Below are 19,333 nucleotides of genomic sequence, written 5' to 3'. Positions count from 1 at the left end.
AAGAAAAAGTATTGCACTCTTTGATTCAGAGCTGTATTACCAGCCTCATTCATTCTGGTTAGTAATGCTCGATATTATTTAAGTGAATTAACAGACTAATAGAATTGCTTGAATTTATTGATCAGAAGAGAACAGCAAGAAGGTAACAAGTTCTGAGAATTTCATTCAAAGCGCGTTGGCAGTCTGTCTTTTTCTAATCTATTTCAGATCATGCTGAGCCAACATGTTTTATCTGCCTTTTTTCCCTTCTTGTCATGGTTGTAGATTTACTGTTTAAGTCTCCATATTTTTCATGAACGCCTCAGACAGCGTGATCTTTATAAAACGCTTGCTTAGAGTTATTTAAAACTCTTGCCAGGAAAAAAAATGAGAATGGCTACAGATAAGAAGCAACTTGTGAACTTTGGGCCCTGTGGGCATAGTGCTGTCTGTTCCTCCCTTCCCTGCAGCATATTCATCAGCGTTAAAATGAGCAGGAGGAAAACAGTATGGTTACATACAGGAAGAGAGGTAAGTCATGTCAGGCTTATCTGTGCTTCAGATTTGGGTATTTGGTTCTACTTGCATAACTCTGCTTAAACTAGAATTTGACTTGCTCCCTGCACTACCATCCGAGTGTGGTGGTACTGTGGTATCATGCAGTAAAACATTAAAAAATGGAAAAAGGGCAAAAGAGAATGTAGGCTACCCTGGGGGTACAGGGCCAGGAGTCTTAATGACTCTCTTCTAACAAACCGTTGCTAGGGAACGGACTCCCCAGTCGCTGCAGTTCTGTTTATATAATACCTGGTTTGGGTCTTAGCATGGGAATCACTCAAAAAAAAAAAAAGAGCATTATGCTTTCCTTGCCTGTCAGAAACATGGCTTTGAAGGGACCCTAATTGGGCAGCTTCAGGTACTACTGTTCAAGAATTTCTTTGAAGTGAGCAAGCCTGAAGGCTTCTAGACCTGTTTTACCAAAGCACAAGAGAACCAAATGGAATATAGTGGCCGTATTTCCAAGAGAAAACCACAACTGCTGGGTTAAAAACACACTTAAGTGAAACGGTTTGAAAACAAATCCAGTCCTTGCTTCTTTGCAGAGTAGAACCTTCCCTTTGGTCTTATTTCTAGTTCAATACCTCTCAGCAGATTCATGTCTACAATAGATTCTTCAGTGTAATCTTTGTGTGCATTGAAAACTTCTCTTTAATGTCACGTCTAAGACTTAGGTGCAGGTCAGTTCCCTCAGAAATTCCTACTTCTCAAGAATTTCCTAGTTTTGCTTCTGCTGCAGGCACCCTGACTGCTGTCTTTTACTGTGTCCTGTCCTACCTAGTATCCCAGAAGGCTCTCCATGAGCAAAGCATGCTTGGTAGGTTTAAGAGAGGATCATTTCCATTTCTTCCAGAGTGTCATCATGATTTAGAGTACAGTAGGAGTAGACCCTCATCCTTAGTGATGGCAAGGCAGGTAAGTATGCTGTCTTCTTCCCTACTGCTCAGCAGCTGCCTTTTTAATAGAGTCACAGGTCACAATAGCAAAGGAAAATCATGCCCATCTGCCGCATTCTAGAGAAGAAAAAAAAAAAAAGGAAGAAAGAGAGAGAAAGCAACAGGAGGAAATAGGATGCCTTCTTAAAACTCCTGTCTGAGAGGGAGTGAGTTTTGGCATCTCTTAAAAACTGTACATGTAAGGGTGGCTAGACAGACCTGGGAAAGGAGGATACAAACACTTTTGAATTATGAATTAAGAAATGAAGTTAAGGAAAAGATTCCTAAAGCTGGGAAAAGTTGCTTTAGACAACAGTGGTATCTGTTTGTATCCCTGAGGTGATGAGAGCGAATATAAGCAGCAACCTGTCAGTTACACAAACCAGGAGAAAATAGGGATGAAAGCAAATTTATCTGGACTCACTTGGCCCTAAGCTTCATACAATCTGTTTGCATAACCCAGATATAAGGGGAGGAGGAGTGAAAGAAGTAGGACTTAATATGAATGGATAAGCTTTCTTTAAGTAAGATGGAATTTTTCTGGTTTGGTTTAACGTACATAGTATGGGAGATATTTGTATACTATTTTTTCATAAAAACAAATAATTGTAAATTTGTGAGATAATTTCCAAATGAAGTAAGCTATAAGCATAAAGGGAGACTTAGGATACAAAGGTGGTTTGTAGCATAGCTTAAAACAGAATGCATGATGTTGCCAGAAGTACAGTTGAGTTTGTATTATGTCTGGTGATGAAGCTTGAAAATTATTTTGGGAAAGTTGGAAGGTGGGGTATTAGACAAGCAGGCACCTATTTTAAATTATTTAGACACTGTAAATACCTGCATGCTCCAGTCAGTGACTAGGACTCCATTGCAGTAGACTCTCTTTGAACCCGTCAGGAAAAAAAGAATGTTGCTAAATTGCTTCCTTCCGAGTAGTTATTACTGTGTTTTGTTTCTACAGTAACACTTAACAGTGAAGTGCAGTGCTTATAAGAGAATAATATGGAAGCGATGCTCTTAAATTTGCTTCTATGAACACTAATCTTGGAAGGCAAATTCTATGTTGGTAAAATAACCTTGGAAAATCAGTTTCTTCTGACAGATTATTTATTGGTAGTATAGTAATGAAGTCAGTGTAACGCGGAGTGGCTTGTCTGATCAACAATTATTTGTGTCTCAAGCATGGGCAGATCATTCTGGTCTAGAGAAATTTATTTTATAACTTGCTCCTGCTCTAGGAGGCAAAAATGAGGAAATGCATGCAAAACAGTATCTGCTTTATCATAAAAATGCATGCCTTCAGACCTTCTTAAAATGAGAGCAAAATCATCTGATATTTTCTGAATGGAAAAAGCTGTGTTACTTACTCTCCATAAACCTCTCCAAAGAGGCATGTTGCCTATTCCGTTACAACAAAATACTGGGAGAGCAACTGTTTTCCCATAAGTATGCGTGTTTAGTAATTGGAATTTAAGAGAGGTTTGAATGTGGTTTTGTGGTTTTTTTTTTTCCCAACCATATCTCCTGGTGATTTGAAATAGTACATTTGGTATAATTTAGTCTTTTAAAGAAGTATGTAATTAAAATAGGAAGCTATTTCTTTAATGAATGGGTTCCTTATGTCAGAAAGGAAATAAAATTTGCTTCTCATCCTAAATTCACCTTCTACTAATCCATATGAAGAGAAATATTTCACAAATGGATTGAATAGTTCAGTGCTATTTTGCTGCCCTGTACAGTGGAAGATGATAATGTTGATATTCTGAAAGACAAGTACTCTTTCACTTCTGCAGCTCTAGACAAACCAGAAAAGAGCCATTTCTCCTTATTCTTAAGTAACAGACTGGCTTTTTGCAGCGTTGGCCCTAAATCTGAACGAAATATGCAAAGAAGATCAAGTAAAGGATGTGCAAAAGGACGTTTGATTATGTCCTTAGGACTTAGCTAGACTCCCAGGTAAATGATGTTTGTGTTGATGTGGTTTGTCAAGTAGCATCATTCACAAACTGAAGAAGCAGTACCTGCCGCCTCCCATACCTCTTTTTGTTTATATGGAGATTGAAAGATTACTACCAGGAATAAGACTTTGTTCTCCATATTTAATGACGTCTCCTCCTGCATCTCTGAATTTTAAGCAATGAAGTACTTTACACTGCATATTTATGATCTCATATTTTTGTGGCCTGGCCTCCTGTTTAGCTGACAGGCCGTTAGTTTTCATGGCGATACTGAGGTTCTCAGGCTTGTCAAGGGAATCCCATTAAACTGGGAGAGAATTTTGTCCACCTGAGGTATTCTTGTGCTCTTTAGAAATGTGGTCTATTACCAAGTCCTAGACTAGGATGCTTCAGATCCAAGTTAGATACTGACTTGAACCAAAACCTCAGACCAAACAAGCTCCAACTTGTCTAGTGCAGAAACTATTTCCTTGGGATTCCATAAAGGAAGCTATGATGTGCAGCTGCAAAGTTAATGTTATTGCAATGTAATAATTAACCTAGACTTTAAAAATCAGACAGCAACTGCCTTTGATATTGTTACTTATTCCACAGATAGTCGTATTATGAATCAGTTTGCTTGCAACAGCTAAACGTGGTAGCAACAGTGAACAATGAACTTAACCTTTTACAGAAAGATGCAGAACTAAGCTACAACATGAAGAGACTTTTAAGTCTTTATTTAATTGGATAAATCAATTTCAATGAAGATCAAACACAGTAAAGTTTAACTTCATTTGTATCAAAATTTTAGTATGATTTCCTGTTGAAACATTATGCAACCACTCTATTTATGCCTCAGCCTCTTGTCTTTGAACTCATTGCTTTATTTCCATTACATGTGACAGAAGACCAGAAGTTCCAAGGTTCCTGAAAATAGGTAGATGGATAGTGGAGAAAAAACCAAAAAAGCTACATCAGGAGCTTACAAAGACACCAGAGGATTCTCAGCCCTTATAAACAGTTTTACTGCGGGAGAAAGTTGAGTCAGAGCTCATATCTCTTTTTTGACGTTACAATGAATAAGCTGTGAGACTATAGGAAATTTTGTCCTTATGCTTACAGTTATGCTTACTAATGAGATAGAACCATGATCACTGCCTGAGAGGAGGCTGCAGGACTTTACCATACTAATCGCGGGCATCATATTTATGAAGAGGCCATATTAATAACACTCTTCTGGTCCATCTGCATTCTGGATCTTAGTAGCTTTCAGAGTTTTCATGGTATTTGTTGATTCAAGATACCTAAAATGGCACTATGAGAGTTGCTTCGCTAAGTTTAAGACATCCATTGTGTGTTGGTTTCCAATTGGATAGGCACACAACCTTCATTCAGCAACGTCTTCACAGTGAATGTTCAGGACATAGCATCTGGTGTGTTGTTCACCTGGTGTATATTAGTGGCAGGATGCTGGGATCTACTTTTTTACAGTTGTTGATTTTGGGTTTTTTAGTTGAAAGGAATGTTGTAATGTTTATGAATGTAATGTAATGTTCTTGTCTTGAAAAATTATGAAGTTGTCTATGCAGTATCTGTGCTATGAAGTTATCTAGAGTAACTTGACAAACAGAAGCAGCTCTTCAGAATTGTTGAAATCCTGGTATTTCTTCTCTCCTTGTGGTCCAGCTTTCCTCAGGGGAAAAATCAGTCCAGGCAGTTACTCAGTAGCATTATGGAGAGCAAAAGTAATGAAAGAATGCTACTTCCAGAAACTGTTCAAAATACTTCGAAAAAGTGACATGGAAAAAAGAGCTTCTGTGGATCTCTTATGATTATTTATATTTGGTTATCAGTGAGAGAGGGAAAAAAAAAAGTTCTAAAGTACTAGTATTTCTTTTCAGCTCTAGACAGTAAAAGCGTCAGCAAGAAAGGTTTTCTTGCCATTCACCCCAAAATGGTGGTTCACACTGATAGCAGAATGATAAAGAAAGATCCAGATGTGGTTTAAAGTTTAAAACATGTTCTGATGACCTTTGTATATCCAAGGCAGACTTTCTGATTTCCTGTTGATGGTAATAAAAAGAGCATATGTATATTTTCTTAAAATTGCTTGTTTGTTTTTTAATTAACTTTTGAGTTAAATCTTTAAAAAAGTGTTTTTCCTCTGTATCTGAAGACAGGCTTCTTCTAAGTGGATATCCTGGCCGTTACTCACCTATTTTATTGAAGGATATTACCCTTACAGTTACACATTTGGTTTGTACTTATTTATCCTCACACGCTGGTTCTTATATCTCTTTCCAGAGAGCCAAATGCATTATTAATGGTTGGGTTGCTTCAGGACATAAGGAAGCACATGAGCTTGCTAGTAGAGTTCCTGCCAAAGGAAGAATTGAAGCTATGGGATTAAATGCATCCTTAAGAGGAGGAGAAGAATGGTGATTCTACAACTGGACTACTTACTGTAGTCTAACATGTTGATGATTAAAAAAAAGCACACCCAAACAAATTGGAAAAAAAAAGACAAGACTGTACCTTATGTCCACTTAGTGAGTTTGGAAATCATTAGAGACCTTTTCCCTGTATTACTCGAGGCCATAGCAGGGTGCAGCAGCTTTGGGGTAATTTCTGGAGAAATGGAGCTAGGGTGTAGCATGAACTTTTACAGATATGTTATGAGGACTTTCTTATGCACTTATAAAGAGGGAGCATTATGGATAGCTGTTGGTCAGCTTCGACTGTACTCAGGTCTTGCTTGCAGATGTTGTGATTAAATTGCTTCCACCTAATGGGGAAATCCTGGAGTGGGAATTGGTGAAAGCAAGCATTGCAAATTCAAGGCTTTAAGAGCAACTCTGAAGCAGACATGAAGTCTGAAAGCAACAGATCCTACAAAAGGTGAAAGCTACTTAAGTCAAATAGAAAAGAATAGAGAGCCTTGTGGTTTTGTCTTAACATTTATGTTCTGTCACCCATATTGTTGCAGAATTCAGTGAAGTATACTTTGGGTGAGAAGGCTTTCTTTTATTTTTTGGTAGCAATCATTTCGAATGCAACTAGAGAGTCTCCAGTTAACCTGTAGTGGTGCTGAATGAGGTATAGTAAAGTATATTACAAACAGATGTAAACACTGATTTAATTTACTTCTTGGTTATGAGAGCAATGAGACTGAAATTAAAGGCTGCAGCGGGGCAAATGAGAACTTGCCTGAAGATTCCAGGATGTATCCGTCTGTTGTGACTCGTCAGCTGAAATCCACTGCAGCTGCTTATTATCCCCAAAGAGGAATTAGCTAGTGGCTGTTGAACAGTGTATACAACTTGGGCTTGATTTCAGTCAGATGCTCACAGGAGTCATCACACTGTGGAGCAGTGTACATCCACAGTCAGCACTAGCTGTCAATTCTGTTACCAGCTTTATAAAGAGGGACTGAAGATGAGTGAAGTATTTTTTCTTCTTCTATGGTTCATTTTTTCAATTCAACGAGTAGTTTTAGCAAAGTTGTAGAGAAATGTGCGCTGTAGTTACTACTGAAGGGCTTGGTTTTCCAGAACTGACTGGAAAGTGGTCCGTTTCATTTGGTCTTTTGCCTTATTGCCTGGACATTAGTACCACGTGCAAGTTTACAGCAGGTACTTCATCTACAGGACCTGTAACTGTAGTAAGATAAGTCAAGATTTTGGGTGGGTTTAGAAGATGTAGTTCTTCCTGATTATATCAGCATAAGTAAATGTTTATAGACTTGGTAATCACTGTGGTAACAAGATATTTCTAAACCACTTACAGCTTTACAGCTGTCACATGCTTGTGAGGTGAAAAGTAATATTTACAGGTGGCAAAACAGGGAAAGTCAGAGGACATGGTTCATGATTCCTCACCACCTCAGGGTAGTGAGGAAACTGTAGCTCCCATTCTCCTTTTGTACAAATCTTAGCCTTTCTCTTACAGTTCCCTACAGCTGGGTTGGTATTGTTGATCTCTTTGAAAAATACCAGTTTTTAATAATAGTGTACACATGAAAGAAGTTTTAAATTTAAAAGTAAGATCTGTAACGAAGCATAGTTAAAATTACCACAGCTTTTGTAGAGGATGTGAGCACGTTGCCCAAGGTGAGTATCCAGTCTTGCAAATTACTCTTAATTATCTTGATAAAGAGTATCTTGTTTTATATAAGATCTACTGTTAGGCTTGATATAATGAGGAGTTCCTGGCCTGTATAAAGTTGCATATGCTTTTATTAGTTGAAAAAAATTAAAAAATATATTCAATCCGGTAACATGGCATAGAAAAAGAAATAACCTTTCGAGGTTGTGTTGATTTCTAGTGTTTTGTCTTATGCAAGTCTGACCTGTGAAGTTAGAGGATTGAATTTAAACAGGGCATACGTACTATGCTTTGAATTCAGGGATCGATTTCAAAACAAAATTGTAAGAATGTCTAGAAGATGGTATACTCAGGAGGGGACACAGGTCCATAACATTAGTTTTTAGTAGAATAAAATCCTAGTATGGCAAAAAAATACAGTAACTGTGTGAATGATGGTATTTAGTGGTTTTTGTTTGTTTGTTTGTTTTTTTTACCATCACAGTTTCAAAGAACGTTTGAATCTTTGAGAAATGTATCCAGTAAATCTGACCTACAGAAAACCTACCAGAAATTTCGAAAAGATCTGGAAAATCTTGATTACTTAGCATACAAACGTCAGCAGGTAAGAACATGAAAGCTTGGCGGGAAGACACAGAATACTGGGCATAAACAGGGTAGGTGATAAAACTGATGAGTTTGATAGAGTTATTGTTCTATCAGTAGGGTTTTAAGCTTTCTGTAATGTCATTATGTAAGCCACTAGGAGGAGTGACAGTTCTATTTAATGCATCAGATGTTGGACTGCGTGGTTTTTGATTTCTCAACAGAGAGATAGGTAAAGCAAGTAAGTGAGACTTAGCAGACTATTAAACTTTGCATTAACACATAATGTTTTTTTAATTAAAGGGCATAAAAGTATTGTTTGGATTTTTTGACTTGAAAAATGAACTAAATCCACATAAGTTAATGGGATCAAGTATTGACTGTACATACAAACCACTCATTTTTTCTCCTTTAGAAATGAATTTACGAGGCTAGATTGCATAAAACATTGAAATGTGTGCAGTCTTTGACTCGTGCTTGCAAGATCAAGGTTAAATCGAATTGTTAACACGTATTTAATGTTGGACATGCTTATGCATGACTTCTGTGAAAATGTCATCTTTCATAATAGGTCTTCACTTCTGTTTTGTGTTCTTGGTAAAGTAACATTTTGCCCCTTTCCGATAATACTGATGAAATGCCCTAACATTGCTGTGTGTGGGTTGTTTTGGTTTATATTTTTCTGAATTCTGTCGCTTGGTGTCAGTGTTGTCAAACAGTTCATTTGCTTGGGGGCAGATCACTTACAGTTGTTTATATCAGGTAATTGATTAGATAGTTAAAAATTAGGAAAGGGCTCGGGGACAGATGGTATCTCAACACATGAATATTTGATTATTGAGATAGGGAGGTCAGGGAGCAATTGGCTTGGGTGAGTTTCAGTGTGGTGGGAGCTGTTATTCTGTAGCACTATAGAATACTTCTTTGTGCCCTCTGACATGGGGCTGCCAGCAACCAAAAGACAATGTTTTAACTGGCAAGTAATGTGGGTTTATGTTATCTGATCTCATAATTATGTCAAACATAATAAATGTCACATCTGTAAAGGCTCGGAGAGTGTTTCTGAGCCAGGGAAGTGTAAATTCTATAATTACTTCTCAGCCTATCATCACACTTTTATTGAGAGTAGCTTTCTCTAGTCAGAATTCTCACTCTTTACTTTGCAAAATTCCTTTTTATTTCAAGTGATATATGTCTGGTTCTTGAGCAGCCTCTGAGTATGCTTCAGTAACATACTTAATTTCACCTTGGCCAGGGCATCTTTTCTCCTGTTTTCTGATCCTGACTGCCCTTCCTATCGCAATACTTTGCACTATCAAACCATTTGGAGAATCTCAATGTCCTTGTTTAATATCAGACATGTATATATCTCCCCATGCTGTTTCTGCTGTATATTTAACTGTGTGAGCAGAAACTTTTACATTTGGAGGTACTAACGGTGTCTTAGGTGTAAAATCACTTACTGCTTTTAATCACAGAATGTAAGGCTGTTCTGTCTCCTGTTCTTTGAATCTTTCTAAAATGTTATACAATGCTGTTCAGAAAATAAACTAGGAAAAGGCTGAAATTATTAAAAAAAACCCAAAGCAAAAACAAATGAGGGAGACTAGAGATGTTCTCTGTGTCTTGGTTAATTTGCACTGTATATTTGATCAGTAGTTTTATGGTTTTCTTGAGTAGTATTTTACCTGGTTTTGATACTGAGATTTTCATCTCAATACAACTTGATTGGAGAATCTGCGGTGAGCGATTTGAAAAGCTGCCACATCTATTTATTATAGGAGATGCTTTGAATTGTGTCCTGCTTTGAAATGAAAGTGGTCTCTCTGTGAAAAGATTAAGATTTGGTTTGATTACTGTGCATAAATCACAGACCTGGATTGGGACTGAAGTTGTTCTGCGTATCTTTGTGTCTTTGTATCTGAGTTTGTGGAGTGTGCACATTTAATTGATAATGACTTGTGCGTTCTTTTATTAGATTAAGGGTATATTCATAGCCACACTGGCAAAATGTTGAGTCACTACCATCTGTTTGGAGACAAACAATTGCATACAATATGAATATGAATCCATTCATGGTAGAGTGTTTTATGTAGTCAAAGTAATGAATATTGCTTTTGAATGAAATACGGTTATCTGCTTCTGTCCTTATTTTTCAGACATGAGACATAAAGTGCAATATAGCAATGTAATTCTTCAGTGGTGGAGTTTACAGGACAGATGGGAAATTGAAACTGCTTTTTAAAGGATGTTTAAAATGACCCACATTGACTCTGATTTATAAATATAGACCAAACTTCTATGAGTGGTAGAAATATACAAGGCAAGTATGTTTGGGATGATGGTTTATATTAAGCCATTTTTAACTGGCAATTTTTGGTAGGAGGTCTTGAGTTTTCAGATACCCAGCAGATTGCCAACAGAAACGTCTCTTTAAAATGGGCAGTGAGGTCAATAGTTCAGTTCTGGCTTTCTTTATACAAAACCCCCCAAGTTGTTAGCATATGTTGGTCAAACTTCTCAGAGTTTTCAGATTCTAATTTTGCAAATAGGCTGAGTGTATGTATGAGCTGGCATGGAACTGGTGAGGGTGGCTAAATTCTTTAGTGATTACAGAGGAGGAAAATGGGAAGTTCTCGGAATTGGAGACTTTAATGTTGTAAAGCTGAACTGTGTGGATGACATCTAGTATTGTGGTCAAGAAGCCTAAACAATGCTCTTCAACGTTCTTCTGCGTCCCAAACACAATATGAAGAATTTAATTGCATCCATATGCCAGGTCTAGTTACTGTCACTGTGCAGTTGCTGTCTGTGATGAACTCCCACCAGATTCAAGTCTGATCCATGTCAGAACTTTCCTTCTTACTGTTGATTAGTGGAACGCACATCTTCATCTCTACACACTTGCCGTACTTTTCCAAGAGAGGTGACTTATTAGCCAAGTTAGTTGAAAGTATGTTTAACTCAGGCCAGATGAAGATAAAATACAAACAAAACATCTATACTCAACATTGGAATGTAAGCCGACCCCTTGCAAATGTTGATAAATGAAGCAGGTGAAGAAATGCACAGGATCTGCTCAGACTCAGGTTGTGGTTACTTGGTTGGCTAAGCTAAGTGCCGACTACTGCAGACCCACCCACAGCCCTGGAATGGACTTCATGTTCCCGTGCCTTTCATTCTTTCCATTCTGGCATTTGTGAAACCCAGCACAGAGATGCTTCAGTGTGCTCAACTGACTTAAAATGACTTGCTTTTCGGTGATCTTACTATTTTGTTAATCAGTTGCTCTCTTAGTACTCTCTCTCTCGCCCATCCAGATGGACGTCCTTTCATCCGTCTACCTTGTAGTGACCTAATCTTTCTGCATGCTTCTAGGCTTGGGTTGCATCTTCTAGAGAAATTAGTTTGAGTTGAGAATATCGGTTTATAGCCAGTCTGCTATTTTGAAGCCCTCCAGGAGATGCCACTCTCCAGGAAATGTAGTTTTTCTTTCTATCAGCTGGGAGATAGTTGGCAGTTCCTTTGTATTAAAACAAGCTTTTTATTTCCTTGATACTAACTGTCATCTCTGATATTTGGCTAAAAAAGATTAGTTCCATGCCACAATGAGTAGTAAAACTATTCTCTTGTTCTGTGACTTACTCGAATGTTTCCAGTAAGAGTTAAGTAAGCTTTACACTGAGCATTGTTTTATATCAATCTAAATATTAACACATCTGCAATATGAATATTTACAGGGGAAACGAGATAGGACAAAATGGTAAAGCCCTCTGGGATAAGAGGGGCCTCAGTGAAAGATCCCAACACTCTTCTTGGAATACTGTAGCAGGTGCATGCTTCCTTTTTTCTTATATGGGACCTTCTTCCTATGGAAGAAGAGTTGTCCACACATTGTTCAGCTGAACAGCACTGGTTTAAGGCCATTCCTTACAATGTTCTTACTGTAAGGTCATTGTGGGCAATAGCTACAGCAAAAATGGAATTATAATAAAATTCAGTGGTATTTAGCACCTGTCAAACTGAAAAATGATCGCAGCTGCTGCTGCTGTTCTTAGTGTTACTAGTGCCTTTAGCATGCCTGCAGCAGTGCTGGCTGGAATTCAAAGATGCTTAATTTTTGCCTAGAAGTCTCCAGCAATGTGGTAATCTAACAGTTGACAACAGAACTTACTTCTTATGTGAACAGATGCAAAAGTAGTATCCTATTGTAAAGGTATGTTAATTGAAGGTTTACTTATTTGATTTTGATTGTGTGCCATTAGGGTAATTGCGTGTTAAAGGACTGAATCTAAGTGAAACCATTTTGGTTATTCCGTTTTAAAATCTTTTCAGGATTGCTTCCTGATGATTGTTGTATTTAGAAATGTTTTAGGAAGTTATGTTAGAAACTGAAGGAGTTAAGACTTGTATCGAAGACGTCTGTGGGGGGCATAATAATTTACTTTGCTTATGGGAAATGATGTTTCCAGGAGATAGAGCAGAACCCTTAACCGGTTTACTTCAGAGCAGTCCGTTATTATCAGTACTGCAGTTGTCTTCATGATCATACAGGTCAAATTTACATTTTAAAATTCTTAATTTTGGAATGAAGACTTGTTTATACAGTCAGATGGTATTTCTCTTTGTTGAAATTGGGTAAGTGCACTTTTATTCTCTGCCTTTGATTGTTCACTTTGCTTTTTAAGATGGCATTGTGTTGAGCATGAGATTTGTTCCATGAGATTTGTTCACCAAAGTGCTCTACTCCAGAAACTGGAGCCAGCTTTTCAAAAGAGATTATCACCTGTCAACTGGCAGGTTTACTGTGTGACAAACACTTTAAAAAGATGCTGAAAATTGGAGGAGTTCAGGGTAGAGGTGAATTATTTGTTGTCAAGAAAACAGGCATTATGATGGAAAACTAAGAAGCAAAGTCATTGTAGCTTATTTGCAAAAGGTTATGGCTTGGAAATATCGCAAATAAAGGCACTTACCTACATTTTTATTCTAGTACGCAGAAGTATGACAAGATCCAATGGGTGGAAGTCAGAAAAGTTCAAACCAGAAAGCAAATGAATGTTTTTGACAATTAACAACTGAAATGGCTTAGTTAAGCAGTGTTTCATGCACTGTACCACTTGTAGCCTTTATATCCATAATCCATGCCTTCCTGAAAGATATGCAGTAACTGAGATGCAAATCAAAGGGCAGAAATTATTATGGAAAGTTTTAAGGCTTGTGCTATTAAATAAATTTGAATGAGAATTCATACTGGTTTTTTTTCTAGACTTAAGAATGACTACATTTGGTTGTGTATTTGAGGGTAAAGGCAGAATTGTGTCTTTTGAATTGCCGCCCTGGATTAATAAATGAGTGAGTTTGTTTACTTTTGTATTTACCGCTCTGCCACTGTCTAATCCTCTGCAGGGTTGGATGTGTTGAGTTCTTGTTTATGAATTTTCAAACAAGCCTAGCAATTCACTTTAGAGTAATTTTAAGGACATGTAGGCATTTGATTCCCATAGGCTTTTCTGAAAATGCTTTCTTTCCTTTTCTTCTTTAATATTTAGTCACACAATATAATCTATAAAATGAGATTATAGATTGTATTTCTAGTGTTCTATCTTATTATCTACCTTTGACATAAGAACAACTGTATCTCTACTCCACTCTCGTGAGACCCCACCTGGAGTACTGTGTCCAGCTTTGGAGTCCTCAGCACAGGAAGGACATGGACCTGTTGAAATGGGATATGATCAGAGGGCTGGAGCACCTCTCCTATGAAGACAGGCTGACAAAGAACTTTGAGTTTGTGCCATGGGCAACTTGCAAACACCACTGATTTTGTACCTGAACATTTGATATGGTGCCATATATGTGTCCTATATGAATCTTGGGTATTTTCTTTCAGTGGCGTCTGGTGGCTCAGATTAGAACCCGATTCTTTCAGTAGACGAGAAAGGGATTTCCACCCTCCACCCCCCAAATGAAAAAAACCTGGTTCTTCAGATGATATGTTTATTCTAATGTGGGACAAACCCAGAATTTGTGGAATGTAAATGGGATCAGAGTCTAAAGAGAATGGTACTTACTGATGCAACAATAACTGATAATATGGCAATTACAGTATTAGGTACGTTGCTGCTGTTAGGCAGCAGTTGTCTGTCAAGGAGCTAACCTGTGTTTTTATATAGCAGGTGTGAGGTGAGCCTTGAAAGGAATAAATCACCTGGGGTTAACAGTTTTTTATTTCTCAGGAAAGTTTATTAAAAAAAAGTGCAAGTATTTGTCAAGTGTATTTTAACAGTTGACATCACAGATAAAGCAAAGTTACATAGTGTAGCTGTGTTTCATGTTGATGCTAGATGAAGCTGTGCTGTGTGCTGAGCTCCCCGGGCCACTTTTTTTAAAAAAAAGTTATTCATTACCCTGACCTGAGTTAATCAGCTGCTATTTACCCATGGCATCCTAATGAATTCCTGTCCCACAATCCCTCAATGGTATGGTTAGGGAGACACCAGTCTCTCCTTGCTGTTTCCATTTACTTGCATATGTTGACCAAAAGCATTGGCTACTCCCCAACCAGGACCTTGTAGAGTGCAGCTTTAAGAGAGCTCAGATCTAGCGCTCTACTTGTAACCGAGGAAGTAAGAAGTACGGTGGAAGGAAGGAAGTATTGTGAAAAAAGGAGAGGCAGATTTTCAGTGACAAAGCAGCCAAGGTTCCAGGTGATAGGTTAAGGTGGGCACCTTGAATTTCACTCTGCTGCTCCTACTCTTCAGCAATACTTCACTGGGCAGTTAAGTACAAATAGTGAAAAATGTCATTTCCAGATAGCATGCTCTCTTTGGAAGTAATAGTAGCTTTCGATTGTTCTTCAGGTATGATCCATAGCTGTGTATGTTTTAATTGTTTAGCCCTAATCAAAGATGTGGGAAAGCAGAAAGTCATTTCTTTCAGATACAATCTGCTCTACAGCAGGGGTGTCCTTGCCAAACCTTTTTACTGCAGCTTAATGTGTACCCACCAATGGGCCAGGGTGTGGCTGTTGTAACTGCCTGCAACATCAGTAAGCATATTGTGGATTAGGCAACCTGATGATTAAAGCAGGACCTTGTGTAGGAGAGTAGATGGGAAAATAGTCAGATGAGAGACTACTGGAGAACCACTCCCATATGAGCCAGTATTTGGACCTATTTCTCTTTGGTTTATATCAGGAAAGTACAGTACAAATTTAGGATGATTCCAAGATTCAAAGGGGAAAGATTCAGTGCTCAAAAGAGAAGCAAAGTGATTTAGAATTAATTTGATTAGGTCCGTGAGCCTTATTCCTTCAGCCTTTCCTTGCTAACTTACAGCGGTATCGGATTTTCTTGAGCAGAGACTGTAAGATCAGGCTATCTATCGTAATGATTAGGATTTTTAAAGAAAAAGGTGTTCTCTGAGCTGCTGAAGGCACAGTGACAATAACTAGACTTTGGTGCATATGTTGGGGAACCTAGGATTAGAGAGTGGTTTGATAAAGTGACTACTTGCCCTTATTTCAGTGATAACTTTTCTGGCCTAAATAACTTGAGTTCTGCACGCTTGCAAGGAAGACAGAAATAAAGAGCATCTGATATGGAGGAATAACTGTGGGTGGGACAGACACAGTGCCCTAAAGTAGATTATATGATTTAGCCAAGAGTGAAGGTGGAATAATGGATCTGTGTATTTAAATGCACAAAGGAATAATTCTGTACTACAGAGCCTAGACTGTCTGAAATGGCTGTCACTAGCTGTGACATTTCTGGTACATATAACTGCTGGAATTGGTTGGATTTCTTTTTTCGTTAAAAAGTTATGTTTAGGTCTATTTTTTTTTTTAAGAGCATGAGAAGGACAGACTGACTGACTTCTATCCAAAAATAGTATTTGCTCCAAATTCAGATAAAACTTCCTGTTCTATTTGATTTGTGGGGCTTAAACCAACATGGTCTAGTGAGTTTGATATTTGTGATTCTGGGTAATGTGTCTCTTCTCTTGACAAAGGTTTTTCAAAGTGCTTTACTTTCTGGTCCACTGCAAAATGGGAAAAATTGTGAAATCTCTGGGATGATTCAGAATTACAAGTGGTCACTAGCACTTCTGATGAGCAAATACAGGAGAAATCCATGTGTTGCTATATTAACATAATGTCTAGTGATCCAAAATACGTTAATTACTTTAAACAGATGACTTTTTTAAAAAATTGAATTGAAACCAACTAAAGACAAGGTTCATGATACACTGGCCTATTAGTTGTAAAATCCTAACAGCACTGAAGTAATCACTTCACATAGAATAGATATCACTTTAGATCATAATAGAATTTAGCCAGCCACCAAGAGAAATTCCATTTTTTGACCTTAAAGTTGTAAAAGGCATACTTTCATACTTCCAGATGCTAATATCAAACAGGTACCTCTTCCTGTGGACTTTGGAAATAAACATATTTTAACTGTTTTGGCATGCTCTAATATTTTATAAGACTACAAAGAGTTGCAGACCACTCCACTGTTTTCTGAAAGTTTTCTGGGTTTGCTTTCTTCTGATAATAGTCACAGCAGTCTAAGTTCATCTGGAATTTCCTGGGCAGTCAGCGTGGGTCTGCATTCTGGGATATTGCATGGGATTCTCAGGTGGTTTCTGTAGCTGAAGAGACACCACCTTTTCTGGAGAAAAAGGATGCGATACAGCGTAGTGGCTGCAGGCTCCTGCTTAGTTCAAAACACAGGGGTAATTGAAGCACCATTTCCTTATAGATAGAAAACTGTGCTGATCTTGTTGCAGTGAGAGGCAGCTTGCTTCTCTGGGCTCACAGTACGTCAGATGATTGACAGTGGTTTGCCTCTGGGCTGATTTGCAGGGCTCCTCTGAGCCATTTATGTCCAGGATACATACAGAATGAGACACAGAAGCTGCATTTCTGTGTGACTTGGCTTATCCACTTCCTGATCCACCGCTGAACTGTAATCAATGCAAATTTTGTCATCTGTACATGATCAGCTTCTTATTCGTCAATTCTCTCTGTAACAGAGAGCAAGTCATATATTTTAAGAAAAAACCCTGGATGAGTTTATGGTGCCCAATAAGATAATCCCCATGTTAGCCAAATGGCTTTGAGGTATACAAAGTTTTTGAGAGTAATTGGAAATAACAATAGAGGAGAGGTTTCAGAAACCACTGGGTTTGAGAAACTGGGCATACTTCAAGTTTATATGACATATTTTCTGATTAATGGAAGCTCCTCTGAATAGAGGATTACTTTTTAGTTAACTTCTGTTCTGAGGAAATAAACAAGGATGATAAATGCTCTACTTTGCAGGGGACTTCTTTTATACTGTCCTGTCTGCTTCCAATTAATACTTTGTTTTGTCCAATGTCTCTGTTACAATCAGTTTCAGTAGATCTATATAACCCAGGTGGTCTGTGGAGACTGTTTTGAGAATTACCGTCTTAGGTTGTCTGCCTTCCATTTTATTTTGTTGACTTTAATACTTAGTTTCTATATTCTGAGCTGACTTTATTTATACTGGTTTAAGTCTGAAGTAGTTTCAGGAAGTTTATAGTGTTATAAACTTATGCCAATATAGCTAAGGTCAGAATCTATTCTAATTGGACAAGAGCAATTTCAGTAAATTAAATGTTTTAAAACTAAATTGCTTGCCTCTTACTTCGAGGCCTGGCTTTGTTCACTACCAGCACACAATTCATGTGAATTGTACTCAGAATGAACATTAAGAAGACACAGCACTATTACTATTACTGTATAACTCACTTTGAGATAATGGAAAAACTTTAAAAATTGTCTTTCTTTGGTGGCATGGGTAGACTTATTCCACAGATATTTTCTATGCAGAGAGTACCAAGGTGGTGTGCGAGTGTGTGTTTTGTTTGTTTTGTTTTTTTTTTTTGAGTATCTGTAGTTGTAATTTATTTCCTTCTTGAATAGTTTGGTGTTCAGGAGAGACACGAAGCATTCTACCTTTTAGAAGAGTCCAAAGAATAGTAGAATAACAAACCCAAGAAAGGTGGGAAGAGAGAGAAACAAAGAATTGAAAGTACAAACAAAGAGAAGACAAAAGTACAGCCTCAAGCTTGATTACAATCCTTGTTCGTGACTGTTTCTCCTTCTAATTATTCTAGCAAAGAAATTTGATCTGATCTTTAACAGGATCAGATTGTACTTGTTTCATACACATGTGAAACTACATGAAAATTAATGTGTTTCCATGTTGGAGACATTTTGATAGGTATCCTTTCCTGTTTTGCAAAACTGCTGTTCGGATGGAGAACATTAGGGAAGGAAAAGAAGCAGCAGTAATATGGAGAGGGAGGAAGGATGACAGAGGATCAGAGGAATTCTCTCTTCTTTCTTTTAAGTGCTATTATGGGGCAACCCAAAGTGTGTCTGTGGATGTGGAAGTTTGTGTGTATTTTCTTTGGTTGTCAATAAGAGCCATTTGCATTAGAAAAGTCTAAAGATGAAGTGTGAATGTCACCAGAGAACCTGTAAGCTTTCAAGCCCAGTGCTCAGTGGGGGGACATTCTCTTGGAAAATAAGGCTGTGCCTGTCGGCCTTTTGCCCCAGAACCATGGAAGGCCCCCGGTTGTGGGCTATGCAGATCTTAAGACCTGCTTCTGCTGTGCCTAGACAGGTTGGGAGTATTTTCTTCTCCTTCCTGTTTTCTTAAATGCCCCTTTCCACTTCTGTAAAAGAGTAAATTATATGGTGTTCAGTATCTTTTAGTATTTTTCCCTTTTTGCTAAACTGGCATTCTACCTGGAGAGCAAAATATATTCTGTTGGCTGTTCTCATTGGAGCAATAGAACTTGTAGTTGTGAGCTGTATAACTTGTCTCAGAACCAGGCAAGGAAGGTCAAAGCCTTCTATGTTCAAAAAGCCATCAGTCAGGTTAAGTATAAATTAGATTTCCTGTGGTTCAAACTGCATCTCAGGAAGTTATCATTATGTATCTTAGAATGGAGAGAGAGTAGCTGAGGAGTATTTGAAGGAATCATAGAATGATTTAGGTTGGAAAAGACCCTTAAGATCATTGAGTCCAGCTGTTAACGTAACACTACCAAATCCAAATCTGTGTATAGAAATAAAACCTGTTCTTTCTAGTTCTGCTAAGTCTTATTTTAAAAGAAAAAGAGGAAGTACTAAAAAAAATAAAGGTGTTAAGTATAGTTGAAGTATATGTGATTAACAGAGAAACTACA

At 37.8% G+C, this 19,333-nt stretch overlaps 1 protein-coding gene across 2 annotated transcripts in view; it reads left to right on the top strand.

Annotated features, from left to right (window-relative positions):
* The window catches only part of CTNNA3 (catenin alpha 3), a 492,103-nt gene that overhangs the window by 34,381 nt on the left and 438,389 nt on the right, over positions 1 to 19,333 (top strand). For both annotated transcript variants that reach the window (XM_074154868.1, XM_074154867.1), the window contains exon 5: positions 8,004 to 8,123. In XM_074154868.1, coding sequence (XP_074010969.1) covers positions 8,004 to 8,123 — 120 coding nt within the window. The remainder of the gene's footprint in view (positions 1 to 8,003; positions 8,124 to 19,333) is intronic.

This window comes from Numenius arquata, chromosome 10 (genome assembly GCF_964106895.1).
Source record: "Numenius arquata chromosome 10, bNumArq3.hap1.1, whole genome shotgun sequence".
Taxonomy (NCBI): domain Eukaryota; kingdom Metazoa; phylum Chordata; class Aves; order Charadriiformes; family Scolopacidae; genus Numenius; species Numenius arquata.
This window is presented reverse-complemented; position numbering and strand designations above follow the sequence as displayed.